General features: G+C 38.8%; 1 protein-coding gene across 12 annotated transcripts in view; it reads right to left on the minus strand.

Annotated features, from left to right (window-relative positions):
* The window catches only part of cobl (cordon-bleu WH2 repeat protein), a 176,022-nt gene that overhangs the window by 38,013 nt on the left and 126,507 nt on the right, over nt 1-11,502 (minus strand). For all 12 annotated transcript variants that reach the window (XR_009814687.1, XM_061950969.1, XM_061950977.2 and 9 more), the window contains one exon: nt 10,129-10,314. Coding sequence is in view for 11 of the 12 variants with exons in the window: in XM_061950969.1 (XP_061806953.1) it covers nt 10,129-10,314 (186 nt within the window). In the remaining variant the exon portion in view is untranslated. The remainder of the gene's footprint in view (nt 1-10,128; nt 10,315-11,502) is intronic.

The following is an 11,502-nucleotide window of genomic DNA, read 5'->3' on the forward strand; positions in this document are numbered from 1 at the left end:
AAGAAAACATGCAAAACAGTCAAGTACTGGCATGGCAATGGTTAACGTAATGATTTAATCTTTTTAGTGGTTTTACTTTTTTTTTTGAGGGCTGACTAACAATGTCAAAGCATTTTCAAGCACAATAATATGTCGGTGTGTTAAGGTCGGCAATAAAGTTTAAAAAGAGTGTTAGACTGTGCCTCTGTCAGAATGCTACTGTACATTACTTCCGAGAATGTTACATGAACAATTTCACCATTGAGCACTTATCGCAAGTGCTGAGTTTACAATCACTGAAATAGCTTCTTCTTTTTTTAAGTCTAATTACTATCGTGTAAATCAGCACCTGTGCTATTATGGAACCAGGTGTTGGTGCCTATCCCTACTCTAGATACTGTACTCTTCTTTCAAAAACCCGACTTCTACTGGCCTTATTAAATACTAGGGGTGCAAGGATCCCTTGACATTGTTGACAGTAATCAACAAAAATTTGTCGCCGACAAATTCATTTGACGATAATAGTCGATGACGTCATCGCTTGTATTTTGCCGGACAGAAACAAACATGTGCGAGTCAGCGTGACCGATGACCAGCAACAAAAAGAGAAAAATGGGTGCAAAAACACCACGGGTGAAAACATGAAAAGTATGGGAACATTTCACTGTCAAAGCGGACCTTGCTTCAAATGGCAGTATGTCTGTGATGCAGGAGCATTTAAAGAGGTGGCTTGTCGGACATCTGGAGGAAGTGGTCTCTGACAACGGAAAAAAAAAAAACAACAACAAAAAGAAGCAATATAAGAAAGTTTATATCATAGTTTTCACTCCATATATATTTGGTTTACTTGTTTTCTCCTCACTTTTTATTAGGCAAAATACACAATTATGTTATTTGCTCATAATTCTTTTTCCTCAGTTATTTTGTAGTCATCTTCCTGCTTGCGCAGGAGCACAGACAAATTTACTTAAGAGAAGCATAGAGCTCAAAACTTTTATCATAAGAGGTAAAGTAGACAAAACTTGCCCTCGAAAATTACACTAACACTGTGCCTATCACTTTTGGGAAAAAACGAGGGCAAAAAACAAGACTGTTTTCTGAACTGTGTTCCAAAACAGGATTCATGTTAGTTCAGCACTTATTGTACACATACAGTATATTGTATGAAAACATTTTGAGAAGGCATTACCTCTAAATTAATCTAATCTTAGAGTAAAATGATTTAACTCCCATTAAATAACCAGTGGCTGTTTACACAAAAAATACTAAGACTATATAATAAGGCCATGCAGAATAAGGCATTAATAAGTACTTAATAATGACTAATTAAGAGCCAATATGTTACTAATTTGCATGTTAATAAGCAACTAATTAATGGTGAATATGTTCCCCATACTAAAGTGTTACCGTGGATAATAGTGGGTGATGTCATCGCTCCCGTTTTCCGAAAGGCAACAAACATACACGAGTCAGCACAACCGATGACTGGTGAGCAACAGGAAGAGGAAAAATGGCTGCAGCTTCTGTAACAAAATGGCGAGCGAAAACATCAAAAGTATGGGAATTTCACCCTAAACACGTCAAATAAAAGGATAACTTGCTCAATTTGGGGATGTTGCTTTTCACCGCAGTGCGTCTGTAATGTAGTAACATTTAAACGGAAGCATGACGGACATCTAAAACACTTCCTCTGTGTTCGCTCTTACAATAACAATGTAGCTACAGCTTGATTATACAAGCTACAAAACGTAAATGGATGTATTGTTGGCAGTTTTTGGATGCATTTTCAAAGTGATTAAGAGGCAGAATGGATTGATCCCATTAGCGGCATTGCTAGCCACCGAGGACCAGCAAATTATTACAAGTTAGAATGCAAAAAAAAAAAAAACCTTTAGTCTTCTTGTCCTTCATAAGGATTGTGAGCGATAGGCAACATTCCCAAAAAATGGTGCCGTTCCCCTTTAAATGGACATAAGTTTAATAAGATCAAAATTTGTTTTTTCAACAGCCAATCACAATGCATAAATACATATGTATAAATAGGGGAGTCTTTATTGTCTTTATTATTAGTTAGCACATGGCAAGTGTTTACGTTCTCTCTGATGATTCAATCAAATGACCAGTAGAAAATATATCTCTGCCAAAAATACAAACATTAAGTAAATTGACAAATAGGAGACTTATATAATTATTAAAGAAGAGCAGGCAGCAACTCACTCCCTGTAACATCCAGGAAGAAATTATGATAGCCATCTTGAAACATGTCTCACCTATCAGCTACATGAAGGAGCTCAAAATTGTTAGTACTTAAATGTTTGCCATATTTAGAAATCATATATTTCATATCAATCATACCATATTGAGAAATAATTGTTGTTAATTGTGTTACAAATTCAAAACAGGAAGTAAACATATGTGATAGTAATTGCTATGAAGTGGAAAAGGGTTAGGATTAAATAAACGCTCTCTTCCTACTCCTTTTCAGACTTGTAAAAACAAAAAAAAATAGGTAAAATAAGTGATGTATCATATTGAAACTGTATACATGTTCAAAATAAACTTCACCCAACCAACAAATGTTTCATGGTTCCTCACGAGGAAACCTTACAAGGTATTAAATCCATAAACTGATATAAAATTGAGTAGATGGCGAGTCATTGTGATGTAGAAAAATTCCATATTTTTACCAATTTTGTAGGAAATTTGCCATATTTTGAAATGAAAATGTTGATGTTCCTCCTAGACACACGTAGTAAAGGTGTTTGTGAAACCTCCTATTGTTGTTTGGTGCTAGATTAATAACCACTGCATGAGTGCCGCATTAAACATTATGTCGATACTGGTCTGACGTTTTCTAAAAGATAATGTTAAAAAAACAACTTCAAGCCTTGTGCAGCTGCTTACTGACATACATTTTTATGTTTGGATACATTTTACTGCAAATGAATGTCGGTCATCTGCCTCTTTGACTACTAATAATTTATATTGGTATCAGCCCTGAAAACATCATGTCGGTCGATCTCTATTAAAAATATATTTACATATTCTCCCTTTTATTGTCATCGAAATGTAATAATTAATATTTGGTCCACGTCCCAGAACAAACGTTAAATTTTTAAAACATTTTTTTACAGTGGCAGAGGACTCCTGGCCTCAACAGAGATGGAGTAACAGCGAGGATGACCAATAACATATATCACAGAGCCAATCAATAAGCTTGTGGGGGGTCTTTTTCTGAATGGTCCCAGTGCTTGACATATCTCCTTTTAATACAGTATTGCAAAACATTGTTTTTAAACGGCAAAAAATTCAGGGGATCCAAATTGCCTTTTGAAAAAGATACATGCCCCACCACCCTCCCCAAAAAAAATTAAATCCCTGAGGCTGTTTAAACAGTTAAATAATACCACTTTTCATGGTAGCCTCAGACACATGCGGACCTACAATACTTCTGATTTCGTCTTAATCTGAAAAAGTTTGGGAAACCCTTGACTTCCCGAGACATGACAAGAGTAAAATCCCACCTGAAAGTCTATAAATGATGTTGGTTTCTAAATTATTTTGTGGGCTGTCCTTAGGCTAGGGGTCGTCAACCCGTCGATCATGATTGACAAGTCGGTCTTTGGGACCCTACCGGTCAATCGCGAAAATATTAGAAAAACAATTATGTATTAATATGACATCAGTGACACCTACAGCCTGAGAGTGACCAAAAGACTTGCCAACAGGCACACATTTTAACACCTGAACATGCCCGCAAGCCTCGCCTCTCTCCCGCGGCTCTCGACACTGCGGCCAAATCTTCGAGCAGGGCGGCACACTGCACCCGCTCGTCTCACAAACGTGCATGACGTGGACAACAATCATCGAGCTGCAACAATGCATTCATTCTGACTGTTGCAACGCATCGGACATTTTCTAGCATCTAAAAACAAACAACTCTTCCTCAACCACGACCTGCGACGCCGCTAACAAGCCAAATATTTGTGTCTGTGAACATTGCTCCAAAGTACGGATTTTGTGTTTATTTATATATACACAAAAGTAAACATTGACATGTGCAAAGGCAGTAAGATAGGATAAAACAAGGCGGCAGCTAAAGGAGAACCTTCCCATTTATCACCTCTTTATCACACAGGATAAACCCGCCAGGTGAACAGCTGATTTTACTACTTCCGGCATTTGCCCTAGGAACATTACCAAAAAAGAAAAAAAAACATGCAAAAACAGGAAACACAGATGAAGCACAATGCAAAAAAACAAAATGCAAACACAAAGCTTTGTCTTTAAAAAAAAAATAAAAAAATCCATATATGTATACACATACATATACACATTAATACACACATACGCATACATATAAATATATACACACATATACATAAACGTATATACATACACATACGTACAAACCCCGTTTCCATATGAGTTGGGAAATTGTGTTAAATGTAAATATAAACGGAATACAATGATTTGCAAATCATTTTCAACCCATATTCAGTTGAATATGCTACAAAGACAACATATTTGATGTTCAAACCGATAAAAACATTTTTTTTGCAAATAATCATAAACTTTAGAATTTGATGCCAGCAACACGTGACAAAGAAGTTGGGAAAGGTGGCAATAAATACTGATAACGTTGAGGAATGCTCATCAAACACTTATTTGGAACATCCCACAGGTGAACAGGCAAATTGGGAACAGGTGGGTGCCATGATTGGGTATAAAAGTAGATTCCATGAAATGCTCAGTCATTCACAAACAAGGATGGGGCGAGGGTCACCACTTTGTCAACAAATGCATGAGCATATTGTTGAACAGTTTAAGAAAAACCGTTCTCAACCAGCTATTGCAAGGAATTTAGGGATTTCACCATCTACGGTCCGTAATATCATCAAAGGGTTCAGAGAATCTGGAGAAATCACTGCACGTAAGCAGCTAATACCGTGACCTTTGATCCCTCAGGCTGTACTGCATCAACAAGCGACATCAGTGTGTAAAGGATATCACCATATGGGCTCAGGAACACTTCAGAAACCCACTGTCAGTAACTACAGTTGGTCGCTACATCTGTAAGTGCAAGTTAAAACTCTCCTATGCAAGGCGAAAACCGTTTATCAACAACACCCAGAAACGCCGCCGGCTTCGCTGGGCCTGAGCTCATCTAAGATGGACTGATACAAAGTGGAAAAGTGTTCTGTGGTCTGACGAGTCCACATTTCAAATTGTTTTTGGAAACTGTGGACGTCGTGTCTTCCGGACCAAAGAGGAAAAGAACCATCCGGATTGTTATAGGCGCCAAGTTGAAAAGCCAGCATGTGTGATGGTATGGGGGTGTATTAGTGCCCAAGACACGGGTAATTTACACATCTGTGAAGGCGCCATTAATGCTGAAAAGTACATACAGGTTTTGGAGCAACATATGTTGCCATCCAGTGGTCCCCAGAGGCGTGATGCGCAGAACCACTTTGTGGACACTCCCTGGCATCACCCAACCACTGCCCCGCTGCCTTGTGGGTTAGTCTGGGAAGACAAAAGGCAAGGGGAGCACACCCTGAGAGAAAAGCAAGTGCTGGTAGGCGCACCATAGGCGGTCCTCCGACAGACCGGAGCTCCAGCAGCCTCCTGCAGCTGTGAGGAGGTGCCGGTCGTCCTGGGTTTCCCTTGCCATCGGATACAGCTCCCCACAGCGAAGAAGTGACGTTGGAGTCTGCGCGTCTCCCTCGTCGTAAAAGACCGCAACGGTGGAGTGAGCCGATGATGGTTGCATAGAAGCTCCACAACGGTCACAAAGGCGAAAGAAGGCTGCAGCAAAGATGGGCCCCCAATTGTCTTGGTCTGCATGCTATTGGACCATGGCCTTCTCTTTGCCAAGGACAGTGTGGTGGCTGTCTGTGCACCAGTCTCCCCAATTTAAAAGATTCCACGCACAGGTGTTCTCCTGAAGGCAGTCCCACCAGCAGGAGGACAAACATACTCGTTTCGAGTGATCGCCGACGAGAGAGAGAGCGAGAGAGAGAGAGAGAGAGAGAGACCGAGAGAGAGAGACAGAGAGAAGTATATATATATATATATATATATATATATATATATATATATATATATATATATATATATATACTGTCTATACTGTGTATAGATATAGTTGTATATATAACCAACTTGCTTTGGTTTTTGGCTGAGACCAGGATCTTGGGCTCGAAAAAATTGGGACCACTGCTTTAGGCTATCAATCTAGCCTATCACGTAGTAATTTACTGATTACCCACACTTTGACACTAATGTCAGTTGAAAAAGTCAACTCAGAAAAGCGGATTGTCGGTCAAAAATGTTACCAATGTTTCAAAACCTACTTGTTGACGAAAAAGGCCTAACAGCTGATAAAACAGCACCGACTGCCCACTTCAATTCTTCTGACAACACAAGCACTATGGGAAAACCGAACTATGCAGCATTCTGCACTACAGCATGACTTTGCTGTGCATGGACATCTATGAATATTCATAAGACTGTGTCAGACCGAGTAAGAGACAAGTTTTTTGAGTAAGAAAGATAAATCTACTATTAAGGCAGTCAACAAGTCCTTACATGACCTTCCAATTATATTATTTGAGCCCTCTGACTTCTGGAAGTGTCTCACTATTTTACTTGTGGTGATTGGATCACTTTTGTTCTTGCAAGTTGAGAGATTACGCTTTCTCTCTGGGAGAGATAATTTAAGTCAGAAGACCTGGTAACGTTGAAAAAAAATTACTCAACTAATGCTGAAGCAGCTATTGCTTAACAACTGTCCTGGTATAAGCCTTGTTACATTTAAATTCAATAAGTGTACTAGTACGGAATGTATTACTGACATTGATGGGGAAAATAAGTTAGCATTAGCTTGGGCAGAGTTTTGGAAGAATATTTACAATGGAGGTGTTAATTGATCTGAGTATGACCATCGATCCGATAGCAAACTGATATCAATAGCCACAAAAAAGCAGCATTAGTTGTAGGTCAGAGAAAGGGCTATTTGAACTTTTTAAAATGGAATTTACAGCCACCGTGCTAAGATTGTTTCACACAACTAAAGTGATTCATGTCCACTCCTTTTCACTTACTTAAATAATGTAAATTGCTTGTGATTGTAAAAAAGTAATTTTCAATATTAATCTGGTGGTTCTACTGTATAATAGATAAGACACAAAGAAGCTAAACAAATAATGAGACTGATAGATGTTTATTTTACGGCTGATACAGGTCACTCTGAGTTAAGCTACTGAATCCAGACCAAAACATAAAACACAAGGCTGTCCCAGATACATACTATTAATAAGACCTAATTTTATATACTTTAATTAGGACTATTTAAAATAGTAAGGACAGTGGCATTTTTTGACATTAGATGAAACAATAATCAACTACAAACAATTAATTATCAGCTAGAACAATTACCAACTAGAAAAGCACAATATTTGTTGTGTTAATCCATCCATCCATCCATTTTCTACCGCTTGTCCTTTTTGGGGTCGCGGTGGGTGCTGGAGCCTATCTCAGCTGCATTATACATAATTTTTCTTAGAGGGTTTTTTTCATGTTAAATGTTGGCATTTCAATGTCTAATTCTTTCACAGGTGTACGATACTGAACAATATCCCAAAGCCAAACGAGACATAAAAACCCTTCATTTTTCCAAAGGTTTGGAGTAATTGTTTCACTTTACTCAAATCTCTCAAGCAACTTTAGCCCTAAACCAAAATACCAAATGTGTTGTTTGTTTTTTAAATTTTAACCCTTTGAAGGATTTTTGATCAAATTAGGTCATGTTAGGTCAGTCAGTATAATGTGTCGAACATCAGTCATTTTACTAATTTAAACCTGTGAAATTATCTGATCAAAAGGCCTTCAAATGGATCAAAATTTAAAAACAAAAAAATACATATTTGATATTTTTGCTTAGGACTGAAAAATGTGAGCTAAAAAAGTTAAACTAAATAAAGAATCCAAAATGTTTCCAATTCGTTCAAAAACTTAAGGACTATTAGACTACGTTTACGCTGCAGGCCAAAATGGCCCAATTTGGATTTATTCAAAACTTGATTTTTTTCCAGCTGACTGTTTAGTGTGCAAGTAAAATGTGATCTTTATTACACTCCAGTATAAACGCGCACAGGCCCCAATATGGCCCCAATGTAGCCTCGACGTTACTTGCATGCATAGTTTGATAACACACACACACACACACACACACACACACACACACACACACACACACACACACACACACACACACACACACACACACACACACACACACACACACACACACACACACACACACACACACACACACACACACACACACACACACACACACACACACACACACACACACACGAGCTCTGATACAAGTGATGTACCAAAAAAATCGGCCGAAGAAAAAATACCGGATGTTGTGATGACTTATCCACTTCCGCTGGCGGGTCGCGTCTCTTCCAACGCACACAAATGACAAAGCTCACCAAAGATGACATATAAAAGTCACAATCAAGTCGTATTTCCCTAAAGACTGCAGTCACATTTGAAAAGATCAGATTTCAATCGGATTCGGACTACCTCCTGATGTTTGATTTTGATTTTGATTTAATTTTTATTAAGGATCCCCATTAGCTGGTTGCCACAACAACCCACTAGTCTTCCTGGGGTCCACAAACTCAATACAATTACAAGTAAAGCATATAATTATAACTACACAATACAGAAAAAAAATAAAAGCATCAATAAGAAAACAAGCAAACAATTTACACTAGTGGTTAGAGTGTCCGCCTTGAGAACGGTAGGTTGTGAGTTCAAACCCCGGCCGAGTCATACCAAAGACTATAAAAATGGGACCCATTACTTCCCTGCTTGGCACTCAACATCAAGGGTTGGAATTGGGGGTTAAATCACCAAAAATGATTCCCTGGCACGGCACCGCTGCTGCCAACTGCTCCCCTCACCTCCCAGGGGGTCATCAAGGGGATGGGTCAAATACAGAGGACAAATTCACCACACCTAGTGTGTGTGACAATCATTGGTACTTTAACTTTAACTTTAACAGTCACAGAATAATAATTACCATATAAATATAACTACACAATACAAAACCAAACAAGCAAACTAATTTACAGACTCAGATAAAATATTACTTTCCTTTTAAAAACCTGTTTACTTTCAATGCTGGTGAGAATTCGAGGCAGGTTATTCCAGAGCGATATAGATCTATAAATAAAAGATTTCCACAAAGCATTCTTCCTGGGACGAGGGAGTACAAAATGCCCCTCACTAGACGCCCTAGTATTATGATTATGTATAGTGCTACTGTAAACTATTTGGGCCATGACAAAAGCAGGAGTTTTACTACCGGTTACTGATTTGAACAATATTAGAGTATTAGCTGACAACCTGTTCTGCACCGTTAGCCAGGAGAGAGAAGCATGCATTTGGTTAACATTGGTTCTTAGTGAACAGCCCAGAACCAGCCTTGCTGCCCTATTCTGGACAATCTGGAGCTTACTGATCTCACCACTTGCAGCAGACGTGTGACCCATATCTGATGCGAAAAGACCAGATTTGAAGCACTTTGGAGCGTTAAGGATGGCAAAAAATATCCGATCTGTGTCACTTACGGGCAAACAAAATCTGATTTGATATGCTGTGTAAAAACGGCCTTATTCACTCTTTGCATCAGAGTGAACTCACTTTTCAGTCATCCACTCTCTCTCTTTCTTTCTGGGTGGAGGCGGGGCCCATAGCATACATAGAGGAGCTCAGACTTGTAATGTAAATCTCTATTAAGATCTGGATCACCCCCAAAATCTAATCAGTTGTTCCTTAACCCATTTCGGACTTTTCCTAAAAGTGTTATTAAAAATCCCCCCCCCCCCATAACTTTGAGTTATGTTGCAAACTAACTAAAAGGACCTAATCTCCTTTTGGTTGATTAGACTTAAAAATGTTTTTAAATAGTGTTGCCTCTGTCTCAAGCAACCAAAACCATCAAAGTTATAAAGAACACAAAAAACTATTTTGTGCAGTGTGAGTGTGTAATAGTCCCTATGATACAAAATGTTGCAAAATAAAAGGGCCTATCCATTCATATTTTCTTTTGTGTGTGTCACTCACTTGACAAGCCTCCAAATTACTGTGTCCCATGGATGATGTCAGAGCCCCTGGTGGTGGTGCTGGAGCCCTACGCTTCCTGGTGTCAGACTTGGGAGATGTCCCGAAGATGTTGATGACAGACTGAGACTGGGTCAAGGTGCCGCAGTGATCCTCAATGCCCGGATGTCTTCTGCCTGTGGGGAGCCCCTAGGGGTACCATGAAGAGTTATATAGATAAGATGTCAGATTTTCAAATACCTATCTGAACACACAAAAACAAAAGGGAACTTCATCTTTTCTATCAAAAACAGCATATTGGGGTGAGGCGGATAATAATTAAAAACACATGTTAATAGAAAATTGACACATGGTGTATAGAAGTATGAATTGTTCACATTGGCCTTTTTAAAACACTGTTCTGCAATTGTTTCAGGTCCTCACAGCAATCTTGAAAGCATTAGTTGCAAAATGTAATGTTTGATTGTATAGTCCATTGTGATGTCAGCCACAAACGTTTGGTTCGGAACAGCTAAATGGAACAGAGTAGTTTTTTTTAAATTATCGGACTAAAGTGATCCTAAATGACACTCTATGGCTCAACATAGTACAGGGCCTTGATGTAACAGAGGAATCAAACCATGCCACCCAATGATCTGAATACAAGTTTTTAATACTGTAGAAGACAGTATTAAAAACTATATATACACAGGTAAAAGCCAGTAAATTAGAATATTTTGAAAAACTTGATTTATTTCAGTAATTGCATTCAAAAGGTGTAACTTGTACATTATATTTATTCATTGCACACAGACTGATGCATTCAAATGTTTATTTCATTTAATTTTGATGATTTGAAGTGGCAACAAATGAAAATCCAAAATTCCGTGTGTCACAAAATTAGAATATTACTTAAGGCTAATACAAAAAAGGGATTTTTAGAAATGTTGGCCAACTGAAAAGTATGAAAATGAAAAATATGAGCATGTACAATACTCAATACTTGGTTGGAGCTCCTTTTGCCTCAATTACTGCGTTAATGCGGCGTGGCATGGAGTCGATGAGTTTCTGGCACTGTTCAGGTGTTATGAGAGCCCAGGTTGCTCTGATAATGGCCTTCAACTCTTCTGCGTTTTTGGGTCTGGCATTCTGCATCTTCCTTTTCACAATACCCCACAGATTTTCTATGGGGCTAAGGTCAGGGGAGTTGGCGGGCCAATTTAGAACAGAAATGCCATGGTCCGTAAACCAGGCACGGGTAGATTTTGCGCTGTGTGCAGGCGCCAAGTCCTGTTGGAACTTGAAATCTCCATCTCCATAGAGCAGGTCAGCAGCATGAAGCATGAAGTGCTCTAAAACTTGCTGGTAGACGGCTGCGTTGACCCTGGATCTCAGGAA

This window comes from Nerophis lumbriciformis, linkage group LG04 (assembly GCF_033978685.3).
Source record: "Nerophis lumbriciformis linkage group LG04, RoL_Nlum_v2.1, whole genome shotgun sequence".
Classification (NCBI taxonomy): Eukaryota; Metazoa; Chordata; class Actinopteri; order Syngnathiformes; family Syngnathidae; genus Nerophis; species Nerophis lumbriciformis.